We start from the raw sequence: 19,441 nt of genomic DNA, 5'->3' as shown, positions 1-19,441 counted from the left end.
AAAATTTATTTTCAAAAAAATTAACAACATCAAATTTCAAACAAAATTAGAACTGCAATGTAATATAGTAACACAAGCTGTCGATGCATTAAAATGATTTCCACAGCTCCAAGCACAAACACTCTTAGTTCCTACTTACAAGACCATTTTTAATATAAATAAGTGTTACGAATTATTGTTTAGAAGTATCCTGTGTTTTTAATGCATATGAAAAATATCACAAGATCCTCAAATTTTCATAAAGAATTTACATGACTAACACATCAGTGGGAATAACAGCATCATTTCTTTCCTAAAAGAAAATGGTTTTTACCTTTGATCCAACATAATGCTGTTTTACTCAGATTATAGATGAAAGGAATAAATTACATTCTGAACTTCCAGTATATTTACTCTTACAAGTGCAATTATTATACTGTTATTTAAAGATAACTGTATTGCAGACATTATAACCAATTATGTTGCCCTTTATGTATATCCTAATCAAAATGTAATGCAATTATTTTGTACTGTATTAAAATTATAACAATCACGTAAATAAGTGAGATGACAATACTTTGAGGAGGTCAGAGTGATACCAGATGTGATATCTTAAAATTATTACAATTTTGTAGTTCAATAAATAAACCTGTTAACTATATTACATTCAGAATATTTTGCAGTCAAGTATATGTAATTTTTAATTGGAAATGTTTTATTTATGCTTCTGAAAGTTTTATTTACAGGCACAAATCAGACATATTATTTTATTTCCCAGGTTATTCAGATAAACTTTGAAGAATTTGATTTGGAGATTGGCTATGACACGCTGACAATTGGTGATGGAGGAGAAGTGGGTGATCCAAAAACCGTGCTTCAAGTGTAAGTCTTCTGCATTTAAAATTCGTATGCTTTCCAGAATATCATTAATGTAATTTTTAATGAAAGCAAATAGTGATAACATCCAGGTGAATCCCAACAAAAGTTACTTTTACCAAACTTCTGAAACGTCATTGAAGATGACAGTTTAAGTATATTGTTACATGTTAGTGCTTTAAAGTTAGAAATTAGACAAATCAGCAGAAAAGGAAGAGGTGAACTAATGTCAGAAATCTTAAAAAAGATACAGCGTACATTTGTGCTTTTATCTACATTTCTCTATATATGTATAAACTCTTAATGGCTATTGCACTTTCTTTATATAGGTCAGTTCTCACATTAATTTATGATAAAGATAATAATAGAAAATAACACCTAGGTAGCTTGCAGAACGGTAAAGGGGCAACTTCTTGAATCTCCTAATAAGCCTCGTATGACAAAAGTAGTAGCATAGGATGCTGATGAGGGCTTGTTGACTGTTGTAAATAAGATCAAAATGAGTTAGGGTGGTGAAGAAAGTTATAAAAATATATTACCTAAACTACTTATGATTATAAGTCAGATTGCACTGAGTTTCACATATATATATTTTTAACCATCCCACAACATTCTTCAAGAATGTCTAAGTCCTGTTTATAATCAACAAATATACAGAGCGATTAGGCTGGCATTTACAGAGCATATAGCTAGAAATAAAAAGGCGGAGAAGGATAATTGAAAATAAATGCTCACCCAATCTCCCTTCCTTTAGTTTAAAACCACTCCTTATCCTATCACTATCTACCCACGTGAAAGTTGGTTTTCCTCAGGTTTATAAACTCCCTTTAAATACTGGAAGGCTTCAATGAGGTCTTGACCATAGCCTTCTCTTTTCCAGGCTGAACAAGCCCAGTTCCTTTAGCTTATCTTCATTGGGGAGGTGTTCCACCCCTTGGATCATTTACTTAGCCTTCTTCTGGACTCTCTCCAAAAGCCTTTCTTGCACTGGGGGCCTCAGACTTGGACACTGTACAACATCTGAGGCCTCATGAGGGCACAGTAGAGGGGGGCAATCATTTCCTCATGCTGCTGGCCACTTCTCTTCTGATGGAACCCAAGTTATCACTGGCTTTCTGGGCTGCAAGTACACATTGCTGGCTCACATACCTTGGCTTAATTCCATCTTCTGAAAGTCCAGACAGCATCTCTGCATTCTTACCAGATGACACATCTTTGCTTCCACTGTCTGTACTCGCCCCTTTTATTCCCCTCTGTTTGACCTGCAGGTTCTTGCCAAGCCATACCAGTTTCCTGCTTCTCCTGCCTGCTTTCTTATTTTGAGGGCTGGAGAGCTCTTGCACTTTCAGAAAGGTATCCTTAAAGAGCAGACAGTTTTGTTCCACCCCTCTGTTTCCAAGGACTTGTTCCCAGGAGGTCTTGTTCAACAACATCTTAAACAACCTCAAATTTACTGTCTTGAAGGTCAGGATCCTGACTCCACTCTTTGCCAGGCACACATTCCTCAAGATCATGAACTCAATGAGTGTGTGGTCACTGAAGACCAGACTACTTCCAATCTTAATATCTTTAATGATCTCTGTACTGATGAGCACCAGGATCAACAAAGCTTCACTTCTAGTCAGTCTATCTACTATCTAAACCAGAAAGTTATCATCCACAGACTCCAGGATTCTCCTGGATTACTCATACCTCACTGAGTTGTCTTACCAGTGAATATTCACATGGTTGGAATTCCTCCATCGGAATGAGAGCTTGTGAAACTTCTTGTTGCTAATGTTAGAAGACCTCATCAACAGGCTCCTCTTGATCAGGTGGTTTGTAGAAGACCCCACCACCAGCTGTCCTTTACTGGTCCCATCCCTAATTTTAACACACATTTTCTGCCTTTTCTTGACTGTTTCTCAGAACAAGTATCACCCAGTCTATCCACTTCCTAACAAAGATGGTAACTTTCCTGCCCCTTCTACCTTGCCTATCCCTTCTAAAGAGTTTATAGCCCTCAATGGTGGTGTTCCAGTCATGTGAATCCTCCCACCATATTCCTGTGATGGCAATAAGTTCAAAGTTTTCCAAGGGCACCATGGTTTCCAGCTACCTTTGTTTATTTCCCATGCTGCATGTGTTGATATAGAAGCACTTCAGCTGAGCTTTCAGATATGCTGATTTCCTCCCATAGACCTCTGGGGCAAATCTCATTTTTTTCCCTACTGCTTTCTAGAGTGACAACATTCCCTCTGTCATTCAACAGTACACTCCACTCTGCCAGCAGCTCTAATTTCCTCACAGTGAGCCCAGCCAATTTGCTCCCTCTCCTGGCTCTCCCCAGTACAGGGCTGTTTGTCTGCTCATGCAACCATGTGATATCAGGCATCAATTCCCCTCTTTGACTGCTGAATGTATCTCAGCCTGGCTACCTCCTCTCTCAGCCTGGTCAGCTGCCCAAGATCATCATTTGGGCTCATCTGCACCCATGTCACCTTCACCTGATGTGGTCCAATGGGTGGCCTCCAGATTCCAGAGCTCCCAGAATTACAAGTCTGGGCGGCCTTGTGGGTTCCCCCACCTGCATTTCTGTTTATGCCTGCACCATGTTGGTAATAACAGAGAGCTTTCCTGGGATGAGAAGAGCAGCGCATGCTGCTTCCCTCAACTCGCCTGCCTTGCATGAACTGTCTGTGCAAACTGCTGTGCCCTGCCCTTCTGCTATTGCCATACCCTGTTTGCCCATCCTGACAGTTGCTGCAGGTGTGTCTTTACGTAAAATGCAACCAGACTCAACTCCTGCATGCACATTCAGAACACTGAGTGCACAAGGCATGAAATTCATTTTTTTTTCTTTTTTTACTGTATTGGGCATCTACAAGTATTCTGTCTCTTGTATTATATCATTTTAATCAGATAGAAAGGAGTAACCTCAAGTGGAATGTATGTCACTAGTATGTGGAAAAGATAGTCTTGGAGTCCTACACAGGAAGATGAAAATCACACTGTTGAGCATGTGGCTACTGTTAAACTGTTTAAAAGGAAAGTGTCATAATTGTATCTATCAGTTTATGTTGTTGACAGTTCTCACTGCTCAGCTTTTGAAAAGGAAGACGTAAGAAAGTGCATCTAGGAGAGAAGCCTTCTCAGTAATCATTCCCAATAGTAGAATACTCATAAACCCCAGGAGAAAAGAGAAGATAATTCATAACTGCAGGATTTCATTATTATCTAAGCTTAAATAACTCCCTTCATATAATATTATCTTATCTGGATCCTGCTGATGACCCAAATCTCCCTAAGTCTGAAAACTGAAGTCCAAATTTTCTCATTTTATTAAAAGAAATCTCATTACTTGAAAGTTTGTCACTGTGTGTTATAAACACCCCTTTTCTGTTCAAGCTGTATCTACTTAGATGTCTGTCTCATAATCTGGCACCTGTCTTGGAGAAAGTTGTTCTTTTATTGTGAAGTTTCTCCACTTATTAGCAACTCAGCTGAAGCCTATAGGAATTTGTAGATGATAAGAAACTACATTTCAAATATATTTCAAAATATGTGATTTAAAATATTGAAGTAAAAGTGATGAATTATTTCTGTACTTTGTTAATTAATTTCAAAAATGCATTTATAGATTTTTTTTTCTCCAGTGTATTATTTCACTGAGAAAGTAGGGCATCTGAAAACTTTGTGCATTAAAACACATACGTACTTTTTTTACAATCCACTTCAGAAATCAGAAATTATAAAAATTGTTTTAGCTTTTTATTATAGGAATTATTCTCTCTGAAAAAGCAAGGAGATCAATAATCCTAGTAGTTTTAATATTCCTGAAATCTACTGTCAGTCATTGATAACCATTACAAAACTTACATCAGTGTTGTTTCTGAGTAATATCCTGTTAATTTTTTAATTTGACAAAGTCTGAAATCAATGAGGACACTTTCCTTTAGTGCAGGAATGTGCAGTCTGTACATTATTTTGGCCAGGCAGTTAGTTGTTCAGTTCTGGCAAGAGTTTTTGTGGTAGCTCCATCTGTGAACACAGATATGGAGATTTAACAAGAATTTCTCCTCCAATAGAGTATTTTATAAGGAAACAAGCTGAAAAAAAGACCAGAGGGAAGAGCTAAAGTTAACTGCAGGATATATTTAAATAGTCCATTTTAAGTTTCAGCTTTAAGAAAATCATTAGAACTGGAAAAAAAAAGCAAAACAATTTTCACTCTTAAACAGTCAGCTTGTGATCCATTTTAGAGGAATGGAAAATATTGTGCTACTTTCCAACATTCTGTTTTAACTGACAAACTTTTGCTACATTTTAAGACAAAATTTTTGGAAAAAAAAATCCATATAATATAAAACTAGAGAACAATTTTTACTATCATACATTTAATTTAACAAATAGAATACACATCTAGGATTACACTATTTTTTTTTTTAATTATTGAAATAATATGACAAGTTAAAAAAAGAGAAATTAAGTGTAACTAGATTTTTTTTTTTAATCAATTAACATCATTGACCAATGGCAGGTTTTTAAGTTCTAACAACTAGCATTTTGTTAATGAAGGAATGAATGCCAGGTGAATCTGATATAGGCCTCCATCTTTTGTTGTGGTAGAGGTAATGAGGGGTAGAAGAGTTACAAGGAAGCTGCACAGCTTTGTAGTAGTATTTTTATTTAAGAATAGCATGTTAATCGTGAATGTAGGATGTGTGTGTTTTGAAATAGGGTAGCTGTATGCTAAATAATATAATATAGTATCTCTTCATGGGCTTTTACTGCTGCTTAATATTCCTGTAAGAATCTGAGTTGTCCCAGATAAGATTCAGACAAGGGAAGATGCATACGATTGAAGGTAACATGGAGTATTTTGATACATCCTATGTTGCAGTCATTGGAACCTTGAGAGATATATTGGCTAAGTTAGCATGAGCTGGCCATGTTGAGTTTAAAAGAAAAAAGAAAATCTAAAAATAGTTTACAAGTTAGCAGTTATTTAAACTCCTTTCTTAGGTCTGAATTGGTAAATAACACTTAGAAAAAAAAAAGAAGAATAAATTTGGTTATCTGACACTGCATTGAAGTTAAAGTTTTTTTCTGAATGACAATTAGTGCTTAACATACTTTTTATTGTAATTGTACTTCGTAACTTGGATACAGTAGTAGTCCTTCAAGACTGTCATTAAGGTTTTCTTTTTGTCTTTTTTTCTTTTTGTCTTTTGTATTTTCTAAAGTTGATAATTCACCTATTTATTTATTTTAAGTTTAACCACTCTCTGGGTTTCTTTTTCTATCTGTAGGCTAACGGGGAGTTTTGTACCAGACTTAATTGTAAGCATGAGCAGTCAGATGTGGTTGCATCTTCAGACGGATGAAAGTGTGGGATCAGTTGGTTTTAAGGTTAATTATAAAGGTAAGTATATATTTTTGGAAGAAAATTTATAATTAATGTCAAGATTATGTTAATATTATAATATGCTATTCTTTTATACTTTCATTCTTTTCCCAATTCTTTTGGTTTTAAAAACAATGAGAATTAAATAGAGTAGGAAAATATGCAAAAAATACTTTTTCTCTTTAAAAGTGTTATGATATATAAGATTTCATATTTTCTAGTAAGTGCATCCTCATAATAACTAAATTTTTGTCATTTAATTATTTTTTTGTTATTGTTTGTATTTTAGAAAAAAATGTTGTGATTATTTACTGTTAGTTGAGCAAAGAAAGCACATTCTTCTTGCATGTGTTTGAAAATTAATAATGACTGCTACAATAGGAAAAAAAAAGAATTGAAGAATTCAAAAAAAGAATTAATTAAGAATTGAAATTAGTTATGAGTTTGGGGTGAAGACAAAGCAGAACTAACCTAACAGTACTGTTTTTTTTTTTTATTGTTAAATAGTTGTTTGATGCATTTGAAGTGTATAATTTTCTTATATTATGAATGGAAATCTTAAGATAGCATATGTATATATTTCTGAATTATTCTAGAACAACTATAGTGTTTTTATACTATCTTTGACAGAGTTGCATGAGTTTCTTGAAACAAATTTTGAAGTTCATTGCCCTTGCCTGCTGACAAGACATTATGATAGCTATTAATCAAAGTAACAAAGAGAAAAAGCAGAAATTAATCCAGCAAATGCATTAGAAGTTAACTGTATATTGTATTTTTCAGTTATTTATCACACAAAGGGAAGATAGGTAAGAGAAATATTTTAGTTATTGCAAGGGAGAAGTTATATAAATAAAATTAATTAAACAGTAATTTAGAAAACAAGGACTGAGGTACATAGTTCCTGTATAACTGCAAAAGAGGAATGAAATGATGAAAAGTAATAGGTTCAGAAACTAGGAAAGAACTGTACCTATCAAAAGCATGAGAGAACCCCTCATACTTTTTTTAGAGTGACAGATAGAACGGATAGGCTTATTGAGGGTCAGCTTCTACCAAATGAGTTGCCATTTCTTTATGTTTTCAACTTCTTTTGGCTGTCAAAGTATATTGCTGATAATGTGACAAACTGTGAACCACGACAACGTGGGAAAGGAAGCTTTTTGTATTTGAAATTGAATTAATTTGCACAGCCCAATACTTGCTTCTTTCATGTGTTTGTATTTGAGAGTTCCTGAAAGAATTCCAGTTTTTAAGGGGCAGATTATTGTTTAAGAATGTACCACTCTGTCTTATTTTATTTGTGAGTTGTGTTTATTCTTAGAATTCTTAGAGTCTGTCTAGGTCTCTCTGTATGGCATTATGGCCCCCAAGTATTGATTGCACCACACTTTTGGTGTCATCTGCTTGGTGTCATCTGCAAACTCACTGAGGGTTCATTTGATCCTGCTGTCAGTGTCACTGGTGGAGATGTTTAAAGAACATTGGTAGAAGTACTGACTCCCTGAGAGCCATGACTTATTATTGAACTTCATTCAGATATTGAGCTACTGACCACTGTTCTCTGTGTATGATCTTGAAACAAATTCATTATCCTCTGCATGGTCCACCCATCAGCTGATCTTTTGTTTAGGTCTCATTTGATTCCTCTGATGAACAGGAAATTATCAGCTCAGGCAGGGCTGGGAGGATGAATAAGAAAATGCGTATTTAACCATAAGAGCAGTCTAGTTCTGTTGGATTGTTGTATCCTCATGTTCTGAGCAGTGATTCTACCAAAAGAATTCTGCTAAGATTCACAGTAATGTCAAAAATGTCTGTCCTTAATGAATATGAATGATTTTAAACCTTTGATGTCTCATAGTTAGTTCAGGTACTCAGAAATGGATATCACTATCTATTTATAAAGCGTAAGTTCCTTATAATTTTTTGTCTAACATCACTAGCCAATAGATGTGTCAAAACTATAACACAACTCTTTTATACCTGATTCAATTTTTTCTTTAAAGTTTTATTCACAAGTGTTGTAATTCAATCTCATTCCTGTTTTGCATCTCTTGAATATATTAAACAAAATAACATCCAGTACATACACCCAGGACACATTCCTGCTTAAGTTTTTTTTGACAGCATTCTTTATTTTACTCTCTAATCTTTCTGCTTGATGGCTCACAACTTTCTCACTGCAAGCATTTTCAGTTGAGACACTGTATGTTGGTATTATCTGAAAATTTTATTAAACTATTTCAGAGTACTGGGCAGGAAGTGTAAGTGTTCCTGTTTATCATTCTTATGTTGTTTGGATGTATGTGATGCATGAATAGAGTCTTACTAAATATTTATTTATCGAAGTGTTACATATGGAAAAGAGAGCATGTAACTACACAATTATACTTCTCTGGAATACTGGAATAAAGTTTGTGTTACAGAGGTTTCTTAAGTCAAGTCCACTTACTATCATTAAAGCTTCAATAACTTTTTCACCCATGGCATTGTTTATTTTTGCACTTAAGCCCATGTGCACTTCTACTATTTCAGAACTTCAGAACTTTTATGTTAGAGGAGTTACAGTTGGGTATTATCTCCTTCTGTTTGTGTTGGTTTTACTAGCTGCATCTGATGCCTTTTGATTATTTTGTGGAAGAGACTAATTTGTTCAAGGACATATTTAACACCCCATTCTTTAATAATTAACAATTGTTATTAGAAAGGATTTTCTGTTCCTTGTACTGCTGAGAAGCAGGAAATTTACTGTCTCCAAATGTGTTTTTCAATTGAGTTTGAATAAAAAGATTAGTGCTCTTTTACCCACCTGCAATCTCATCTTAATCAAGATTATTCAGTAAAGTGACTAGGAATGTATGTACTTAGACTTATTATCCAAGGAAGAGTCAAATGTAAGGACATAATTTGCTACAGAGAGCCTTGATAGTAGTGTTTTAGTATCTAAAGCGTGGACTATGAGAAAGAAGGGGACAGACACTTTAGCAGGGTCTGTTGTGATAAGACAAGGGGAAATAGGTTTAAACTAAAAGAGGGAGATTTATTTTGTTTAAAAACATACAAACCAAAACAAAAACCCCCACAAAACTTATTCAGTAAGGGTAGTAAGGCACCGGAACCAGTTGCCCAGAGTGGACACTTCCTGGGAAACTCTCAAAATCAGGCTAGACCAGGCTCTGAGCAATTTGATCTAGCTGTAGAAGTCCTTGTTAATTTCAGGGGAGTTGGACTAGGGACTTTTAAGGGTCCCTTTGTCACGGAGTTGACCAGATCAATCTATGTCCGTGACAGGGGCGACAGGCCTCTGCCCTCCCCCCCCCCCCCCCCCACCCCAGTCCCACAGAAAATGGGAAGGACACCCTTCTAACTCAAATGATTCAGCAGTTCTTTATGGAGAGAGGTGTTGCATCAAGTTTGATTTTTTTTTTTTTTCCTAACTCCTTTAAAATGATACTTCTGAACAATTAAGTCTGCAGAAGCTGTATTTATAGGTAAGGTTTTACAAATTAAAAATAACAGGTTAATTAAAAAAAAAAAAACACTCTATTTTGCAACTGCAATTGAGCTTTTTGTGATGAATTTTTGGTGCTGTTTTAACTATGTAATCTTTCAGTACAATTCTCAGCTCATAATAATGATGAGAACTGATAATTAAGGTTCCAAATCAGCTGTTTAGTCAGGATGTGTTAATATGATTTTTTTCATGTTGAAAATATATTTTGTCCAGAAACTGTTTTCAGTACTGAGAAACCTTTATTTTATCTTTGCTAAATTGATGACAATAATTTGTTTTTTCTTAGAAGACTATTCCTAGAAAACAAAACAGTGTCCTTTATTTCTACTTCGCCTTTGTGTTTTTACCTGAAATCTTCCTGTGGGCAGTACTCGCTGTGGGTGGTTGTTACAGGTGGTTCTGGGTGGTGCTTAACAGGTCACGGGTTCAGGGGTTGGTCGCGTGTCACGGTATATAGGCAGTTGTTGTGCAGCAATAAATTGGAACTTGAGCTACAGTTCCTTTTTTTTTTTTTTCTGGAAGGATCTTGTGGCTTCTTACTGATTTTAATTCTCACTGCTGCGTGTTATTATTTTTTAATATTCTTCCAATTAATCTATGAAATGACATTATTTTTCCTCAAATCTTAATTTAATATTCGTTCATATTTTATTTCATAGTTTTGGTTAAAAAAAATAATTATTTTTAAAATATACACTTAATGATCCTTTTCCTTCAACTATCCTGATGTTAGTGGAGAAATAATCACGGAAATTTTTATTTGAATGTGACTCCTATGAAATTTTGATTTTGTTCATCGAAAATGTAGATCATACTTTTTGCTTTACCATGTTTAATTAAAAGCTCTTGGTAATCAAACCCAAAAAGAATAATTGAATGGAATCATAGAGTCACCAGGGCTGGGAAAGACCCCCAAGATTCTCTATTCTGGTCCTCCACCTACCATTCAATATTGCCCACTATACCGTGTCTCTTAATACAATGTCTAAATGTTTCCTGAACATCTTCAGGGCTGGTGACTATGCCACCTACCTGAGCAGCCCATTCCAGTGCCTGACCACTCTTTTCTAATAGAAATTCATCCTAATATTCGACTTGAACCTCCCTTGGCTCAACTTGAGGCCATTCTCTCTAAGAGGCCAACCCTCACCTTACCACGGTCTCCTTTCAGGTAAAAGTAGAGAGCTATATGGTCTCCTCTTAGCCTCCTCTTCTCCAGACTAAATAATCGCAGTTCACTCAGCTGCTCCTCATAAGACTTGTGCTCCAGATTCCTTAGTAGCTTCATTTGGACATGCTCCAGGGCCTCAATGTCTTTCTTGTAATGAGAGTCCCAAAACTGAACACAGTGCTTGAGGTGTGCACCTTCACCAGAACTGGATACAAAGGGGTTATTGCTTCTCTGGTTCTGCTGGCTAACTATTTCTGACACAAGCCAGGATGCTTATTGACCCTTTTAACCACCTGAGTGCACTGCTGGCTTATGTTCAGCCAGGTGTTGACCAACACCCCATAGTCCATTTCTTCTACCCAGTCTTCCAGCCACTCCACATGAAGCCTGTAGTGTTGACTGGGGTTGTTTTGGCTGAAGTACAGGTCCCAGCATTGATCTTTGTATACCTCTTTGTATTGGTCTCAGTTTTTTACCCAGTGAAGAGTTTACATATACAAATCATGGGCTGCCAGCTTCCCCAAGAGAATATTGGGGGAGACAGTATCAAAGGCTTTGCTGAAGTCTGCGTAGTCTATGTCAACAGTCTTTCTCTCATTCACCAAGCAGATCATTTGATCATTGAAGGAGATGAAATTGGTCAGGCAGGACCTGCCTTTCAAGAACCCATGCTGGCTGGGCCTGATCTCCTGGTTGTCTTGCACCTACTCTGTGGTCTCACTCAACACGATCTGTTTCATAACCTTTCCTAACACCTGGTCAGGCTGACAGGTCTTTGTCCTCCTTACTTCCTTACTCTTCTTGTGGGCGGGAGTTGCGTCTGCTGTGTGGCCAAAGACTTTTTCTGCTTTGAAATTTATCTGCTGAACAATATGAATTTTATGTTGAGTTGCCATGTCATTTAGTATTAACTTTAGTTTGAACAAGGACACTGAACTTAATGGCCATTACTTTGACTAATCCCCTTAGTGATTTAATGTGTCTTCCATTTCATTCAGTTGTTTCACAACAAATTTGGAATTGCATCCCAAATCCCTTCAGTCTTAACCATGTGGATATATAGGAAGGAACGGAAGAATTAAATGGAAAATAGTCCTAAAAATATTCATTGTGTTAGTGTATTTATAAGCCGGATAAATGACTAGTACCTGAGCATAAGGAAGTCACTGCATGCTCTGTTTAAAAAGTAATTTTTTTATTTCAAGTTAAAGCAGGCCTGATACTCCAGCCACAGGCTTCAGAAAATGAAAGTGTGGGCATCATCTAATAAATAAATGACATTTGCTTTAATGGTATGGTCTGCTGTTTCCTACTTTAATAACGTATTTAAAAACGTAAAAGCTATACATGGTATGTAGGCCTTAGTCATAGTTTTTGTCAAAATAAAAATGCTTCTGGAATAGAACCACCAAAAAAAGTTATCTGCAACCTTCAAGGCATCTTTCTGACAACTTTGTGCAAATTAAGTCACTTGGTCTTGTGTGACATATATACAGCAATGTATTATGTGCCAAGTCAATTAAATCAGTAATTGTCTGGTTTTGAGAAAGACAGATGGTGGGTCAAATTTTAATCACTTTCAACAATTTTACACTTCACAGCTATGGGTGATATATTTCCCAGTGATATATAATCCCAGTGGAGGTTTTAAGAAAGGTAGCCAATATCTTTTTCAAAGTACTTTTATTAGTAATTTTTTCCTATGTATTTCTTTTTTTTTTTTTTTTTTTTTTTTTTGGCATTTAAAGTTGTAGAGCTTTTTTCTTATTTTGGAATGATTTGTTCTATATGCTTTTTTTTCTGTTTTACTTATCTGAAACGTTATTTGGGTCTAGAAATTAATCATATTAAGATGTACAGTAGAGATGGGAAATATACCAATTTGGATCACTTCAGTAGTGTATCGAGAGAAGTAATCTTTATTGGCTTTTATATTATTTTACTCAACTGGCTGTTAATAGAATCACAGAATGTTTTGGAAGTGGAAAAATGGATTGGAAGGAACCTTAAAGATCATCTCATTCCAACCTTCCTGCAATGGCCAGAGTCAGTTCCCTCAGTGTCCCATCCAACCTGGCCTTGAGCTGTACCAGGTATTGAGTTATCCACAATTTCTATGGGCATTCTGCTTCAGTGCCTTACCACCCTTGAAGTAAAGAATGACTAATATCTAACCTAAATCTCTTCTAATTTAAAGCAATTAGCACTTTTCCTGTCGGTACACACCTCTTTATAGTGTTCCTCCCCATGTTTCTTTTAGGCCATTTTTTAAGTACTGGAAGGCCACAATGAAGTCTCTCAGAGCCTTCTCTTCTCTAGGCTGAACAAACTCTCCTCTCTCAGCACATCTTCATAGGGGAGGTACTCCATTCCTCTAATCATCTTTGTGGCCCTCTGGACTTGCTTGCTGTAACTTTCTTATGCTGTATGCCCCAGAGCTGAATGCAGAAATACTGTTACCTGGAGTATTATTTTTTTTTTCCCCATGATTTCTACAGCTTCTTTAGTTCCTGTTTCATTCCTTTTACACACAAAGTGATACAAGATGGTTTTCCTGTAGACTGCAGCTCTTCAGGAGCTGTTCTGGTTTGGGTCTATACCATTATGTCCATTCTCAAGGAGCACATTAATCTTGCTTGTGTCCCTATGGGTGCTCCACTGTAGGTTCTACAGTCTGAGCTACATCTCTGACCTGGGAGCTGTTCCTGTGGGGGCTGTCCATCAGCTGTGGCTTCTGTTAGGCCAAATCTATGTGGGTTCCTCCATGACTGTATATGGAGGTCTGCTCCACATGGTGTTTTATGCCCTGCAGGGTGGCAACGTTCTCCACCATATGCTGCTCCATAGGCTTCATAGGAACTTCTGCTCTATGTCTGGAGCGCGTTGTACCCTCCTTCTGCACTGACTCCAGTGTCTCTCGTAATTGTCTCTCTCTGCATCTTGACCAGTGATCTCTTGCAGTGATCTTGACCAGTGATGGAACCTGAGGGAATGGCATTAAGCTCCTTTAAGGGAAGTTCAGGATGTATATTGGGAAAACTTTCTTCACAGTGAGGGTAACGTAACACTGAAGTAGGCTGCCAAGAGAGATTGTGGGGTTTCCTTCTCTGGAGACATTCACAACTTGCCTGGATGCATTCTTGTGTCTCCCTGCTCTGACAGGGGGATTGGACTAGATGATCTTTCAAGGTTGCTTCCAATCCCTAACATTCTGTAATTCTGTGAAAAGATTCTTTAATAGGAAGATATTCAGCCGCTGGAATGTTTTCTCCAGGGCAGTGGTCATGGCACCCAACCTTATTGGGTAATATTTTCAGACATATGCTTTTAATTTTGGAGGTCAAATGTGAAGATGTGTGTTGAAATTGATGATCCTTGCAAGTCCATTCCAACTCAGGGTTTTCTGTGATTTTATGATACATTCTCTCACTCACAGCTGCTGTTGTGCAATGTTGTTTACTCTTTCTTTAAATCTGCTCTCACAGAAGTGCAACCAGAGTCGCTCAGGGCTCAGCTCTAGGCTGCAACAGGTCCTTGTTGGAGCCTACTAGAACATGTTCTTTTCTGACATGGGGTATCTTCTGGGCTCTTCTCACATAGGGTACTCCTGCAGCTCTCCGCTACCAAAACCTTGTCTCATAAGCTTAGTAGGCGAACATAAATATTCTTTCTTGATGCAGAGCTATTAGAATAATAGAGTTGGCCTCTGGCTTCCCCTGACACAGAGGGAAGACTGTGAAGACTTCATCAATTTTAGCACTGCGTTTTGAGACAAGTTGAATACGAGGCTAGACCCGTAGGATCATGGATCAAAATCTCTCCCCATCTTCCTTGTAGACCCCTTTTAAGTACAGGAAGGCCTCAGTGAGATCTTCCCAGAGCCTTGTTTCTCTAGATTGAACCTCACCTCTCCCAGCCTGTCTTCACAGGGGAGATGCTCCATCCCTCTGATCATCCTTATGGCCGTCCTCTGGACTCTATCCAACAGATCCATATGTTTTTTTTTTTGTTTTTGTTTTTTTTTTTTGTTTTTTTTTTGTTTTTTTTTTTTTTGTTTTGTTTTTTAATAATGTTAAGGACCCCAGTGATGGTTGCAGTACTCCAGGTACTGTCTCATGAGAGTGGAGAGGGAGATTTACCTCTCCTGACCTTCTAGATACAACTCTGTTGATGCAGCTGGCTTGCAACCATAAAATACCAGCTCATGCTGAGTTTTCCATTGATCAAAATCCCCAAGTCCTTTACTTCAGGACTACTCTCTATCCATTCTCTGCCTTTCTAAATTCTTCTAAAAGAACTTGTAAAAAGAACAAAGATTTGTTTTATCCTAATGACATTCCTTTGCAGCATTTACTGGAGGTTGGTCTGATACTTAAAAGAGCATACACGTATGTAACTGAATAACTGTTTTAAAAGCAAGACAAATTAATAGTTAAATAAGTCATGAGGAAAACACTTGTATGTATGGGATTTGTAATGGGAGTAACTGAGCTCATTCTCTTAAAATCTCAGTGTTTCTAAGATAGTGAATACCATTATCTTGTTTTAAATACTTACATCTAGAAAATGTGGTTTGAATGTAATTAATATTATACATTGTTACAGAGTCCATAATTACATCTTTAAGGTGCAAGTGACATCTTCCTTGTAGTGAAGCACTAACTGATATACCTAGTAATAAAATCAGAGTTGTTTATATAAAAAAAGGAAATTGTGAACCAGAGACAGGTTTAGTCTCTGAAGACTTGTATCTTATTTTGGCATGTGTGATTGATGGCATTTGAGATAATCACTAACACTAGTCTCTGTGGTCTCTTTCCATTGTGTTGGGATTAGTATTCCTCCAGAAGCTGTTTAACATATCTGTCATTTGATCTGTGCTGCAGTTATTCATTTTCAAAACTATTAATGAAACATGATATGATGGACGCAGAGAAGTTTAGCTAATATGAAGTGGATTGCATTCAAGAGCTGTGTGGTTGGAGATTATTTTAGAGGGAAGTGGGGAAAGATAATGGAGGATGGCTGCCTTTTTGAGAAGTCAATTCTTCAAAAAATTAGGAAGTGTCAAAATGTAAATTGCTTATGAAAGTGTAATTCTACCTCTATATGCACATCCATTATCATATAGTCTTTAATTACACAGTCACCCAGTATTTCCCCTAGGCTCCCTGCCTCATTTGTTGCATAGGATGAATTATGCCTCTGAAATGTAGCAGCTGTTTAATATTTTTAACCTCATCATTCAAGTGTTGGCTTCTGCCTTATATACTGCACACTCTTTAAAGCCTTCAATATATATGCAATTACTCCATCTTGTTACTCGGTCATAAATTTAATTTGATTTTCTAATCATACCAAAGATAGTAATATATTTATTTCTACTTGAAGGAAAAAAAAAAAAAAAAAAAAAAAAAAAACAACACAACATTATTATCGTAGTACTATATATGAAGAAAATGGAAGAAGGAAAGAACTGAAATTATTCAAGACAGTGCAAAACTACTGTTGGAAATTCTTACTTCATGATACAAAACTCAGGTTTTAATGCTGCTAACCAGACAATTTTTGTCTATCATAGAATTATCATTGAATTTTTTGGGTTGAATGGGACCTAATGATCATTTAGTTCCAACTGCTGTGCAGGGTTACCACCCGCTCCATCAGATTGCCCAGGACCCCATCCATCCTGGCCTTGGACAGTTCCATGGATGGGACATTCACAGCTTTTCCTGAGGTGCTTCACTACCCTCTAAGTAAATAATTTCTTCCTGACATCTAGTCTAAGTCTCCCTCCTTTTAGTTCTAAACCATTCTCCCTTGGCCTATTACCACCTGACTGTGTAAATGTCAGTCTGTTTGTTTGTTTGTTGTTTTTTAATTTCCTTTAAATACTGAAAAGCTGTGATGAGATCTCTCCAGAGCCTTTTCTTCTCCAGGCTGAACAAACTTAACTCCTTCAGCCTGTCTTAACAGGAGAGATGTTCCAGCCCCCTGATAATCTTTGTAGCCTTCCTTCAGACCTACTCCAGCAGCCCTATTTCCTTCTTGTGCCAGGGCCCCCTGACCTGGGTGCAGTACTCCAGATTGAGCCTCACAAGGTTAGATTAGTGGGAGACAATCACCTTCTGGCCACCCCACTTTTGATAAAACTCAGAATACCGTTGGCTTTACAGGCTGCGTGCACACAGTGATGGTTTTTGTCAAGTTCTTCATCCACCAGGACCTCTAAGTCCTTCGTTACAGGGCTGCTCTCAGTTAGTTCTTCTCCCAGTCTATACGTATGTCTGGGATTGCCCCAACCCCACTGCAGTACCTTGCACTTGGCCTTGTTGAACCTCATCAGGTTCACACAGTTCCACTTTGTACGTTTGTCCAGGTCCTTTTGGATGGCAACATTTCCTTCTGTTTTATCAATTTTTTAGTGTCATACTTGCTAAGGGTGCTCTCAATCACACTGTCTTTGTCATTAAGGATCATTGGTCCCAAGATGGAGCCCTGAAAGTTGACACTCATTGCAAGCTTCCATCAGGCCATAAAGCCCATAATTACAACTCTCTGTCTGTGGTCGTCTAGCTGATTTCTTATACATAGAACTGTCTTCCCTTCCAATACATATCTCTCCAATTAAGATATAAGGATGTTGAATGGAAGCAGGACAAAGAGTGTGTAGATTTCCAGATAGATGACATTGGTTGGTCTTACCTTGTTGACTGTTGCTGTCACTACATCATAGAAGATCATCACCTTTCTCAGGCACTGTTTCCCATTGCTGAAGCCCTACTGGCTGTCTCGGATCACCTCCTTGTTTTTGCATATGCCTTAACATTTCTTCCAGGGGGATCTGTTTCATGATCCCTAGACATACAAGTGAGGCTCACAGTCTAGTGCCGTGAGTCTTTCTTTCTGCTTTCTGTTGAACTACTGCATCTCTTATTTATTTCCTGGTATTTCTGATTGCTTGCACTTTTAGTTGTCAGATACCTGGATCTATACCTATATTTATAGATGTTCCAGAAGAGAAATTCACACAGGAAGTGGCCAAATGTTACAATTCTGATTTTCTTTCTCTATAGGCCAGTGTCTTAATTATTATAATTCATCTAATGAGGCTAACTTATGTAACACTTTGCAAACTGATTTTTTTTGTATTTTTCTCAGCACATTAACTGTGACATTATGCTTGTCTCCAGGTGTCTCAGACAAGATTTTACATAACTTCCTCTTGTGTCAGTAGAGTCTCAAAAATTGGCATATCAAGCTGATTTATAAACACTAAATTTTTTTGAACTAGAGTAACTGACAGAAATAGAACCACTTTTAACCTTAAAAACACTATTTTAGCAACTCCTATTAACAATAACCATTTCTGGCTCATTTTTGTTAAACATCAATTTGACAGTAGACTGATCTCCTTGCCTAGCAGTACTCTTTAAGGACAAATGAATTAGATTTCTGCATCTGTGCATTCAGGTATCAGTCAGTTTGTCTTATATCCTAATTTCTCAAAATGAGCTATTGTGCACTGCATAAGAAATCTTTTTTTCCATATATTTAACAGCTTATTTTTTGGACGTTAGATTTAGGGCAAGAAATAACTGAAGGAGGAGAGGGATTCCATTTCAGATTCAAACAGTTAAGCAAGGAAATAACAAGTTTCTATGAGCTTCTAAGAAAAATTATACAACAGGGTTTTCACTCAGCTAGCTGTGTAAGCTAGCAAGTTCACCTGTTCATAGTAAGGAAGGTTGCCATGGTTTAACTCAGCAGGTGGCTCAGCACCACACAGTCATTTGCTCGCATCTCCCCTCTTCCCAGTGGGATGGGGGAGAAAATTAAAAATAAAAATAAAAAGCAAATGAGAAACAAACAAACAAAAAACAATGAAAAGACCCAAAACTTGTGGTTGAGATAAAACTATTTACTAATATAAAGGAAAAGTATAACAGTTATTACTATATATATGTATATGAATCTATATGACAAGTGATGAACAAGCAATTGCTCACCATCCACTGACTAATGCCCAATTAGCCCTGCAGTGAGCAGAAGACTGAACTCTCACTCCCTTGAGAATTCTCCTTCTGCATGATGTCATATAGCATGGAGTATTCATTTGGCCAGTTTGGCCAGTTTACATCAGCTGTCCTGACTCTCTCCCCTCCCTGCCCTTCATTAGTATGAGCTAAGAAACTGGAATGTCCTTGACTGTGTGCAACGTGCAACACTGCATAGCAATGACTATAAGAACTAGTGTGTTAGCAGCATCATTTTTCCCCTAGAATGGAAACACATCAATGAGCAAGCACCAATAAATGACAAACAAATTTCACCATAGTTAAATTTTGAACTGTTTGTTTGGTTGGGGAAGAAAAAAAAAAAAAGAAAAGAAAAGTCATGTAAAAGTATACATGAGGAACATAAGAAAAAAATCATGCTCTGAAAGATTGTTAGGGCGCTGGAACAGGCTGCCTGGGTACGTGGGAGAGTCACCATCCCTGGAGATGTTCAA

General features: G+C 36.9%; 1 protein-coding gene across 2 annotated transcripts in view; it reads left to right on the top strand.

Annotated features, from left to right (window-relative positions):
* The window catches only part of CSMD3 (CUB and Sushi multiple domains 3), a 512,773-nt gene that overhangs the window by 270,620 nt on the left and 222,712 nt on the right, over window positions 1-19,441 (top strand). For both annotated transcript variants that reach the window (XM_052703606.1, XM_052703607.1), the window contains 2 exons: window positions 758-861; window positions 6,147-6,259. In XM_052703606.1, the coding sequence (XP_052559566.1) occupies window positions 758-861; window positions 6,147-6,259 (217 nt within the window). The remainder of the gene's footprint in view (window positions 1-757; window positions 862-6,146; window positions 6,260-19,441) is intronic.

Source organism: Tympanuchus pallidicinctus, unplaced genomic scaffold (assembly GCF_026119805.1).
Source record: "Tympanuchus pallidicinctus isolate F22 unplaced genomic scaffold, pur_lepc_1.0 scaffold5, whole genome shotgun sequence".
Classification (NCBI taxonomy): Eukaryota; Metazoa; Chordata; class Aves; order Galliformes; family Phasianidae; genus Tympanuchus; species Tympanuchus pallidicinctus.
This window is presented reverse-complemented; position numbering and strand designations above follow the sequence as displayed.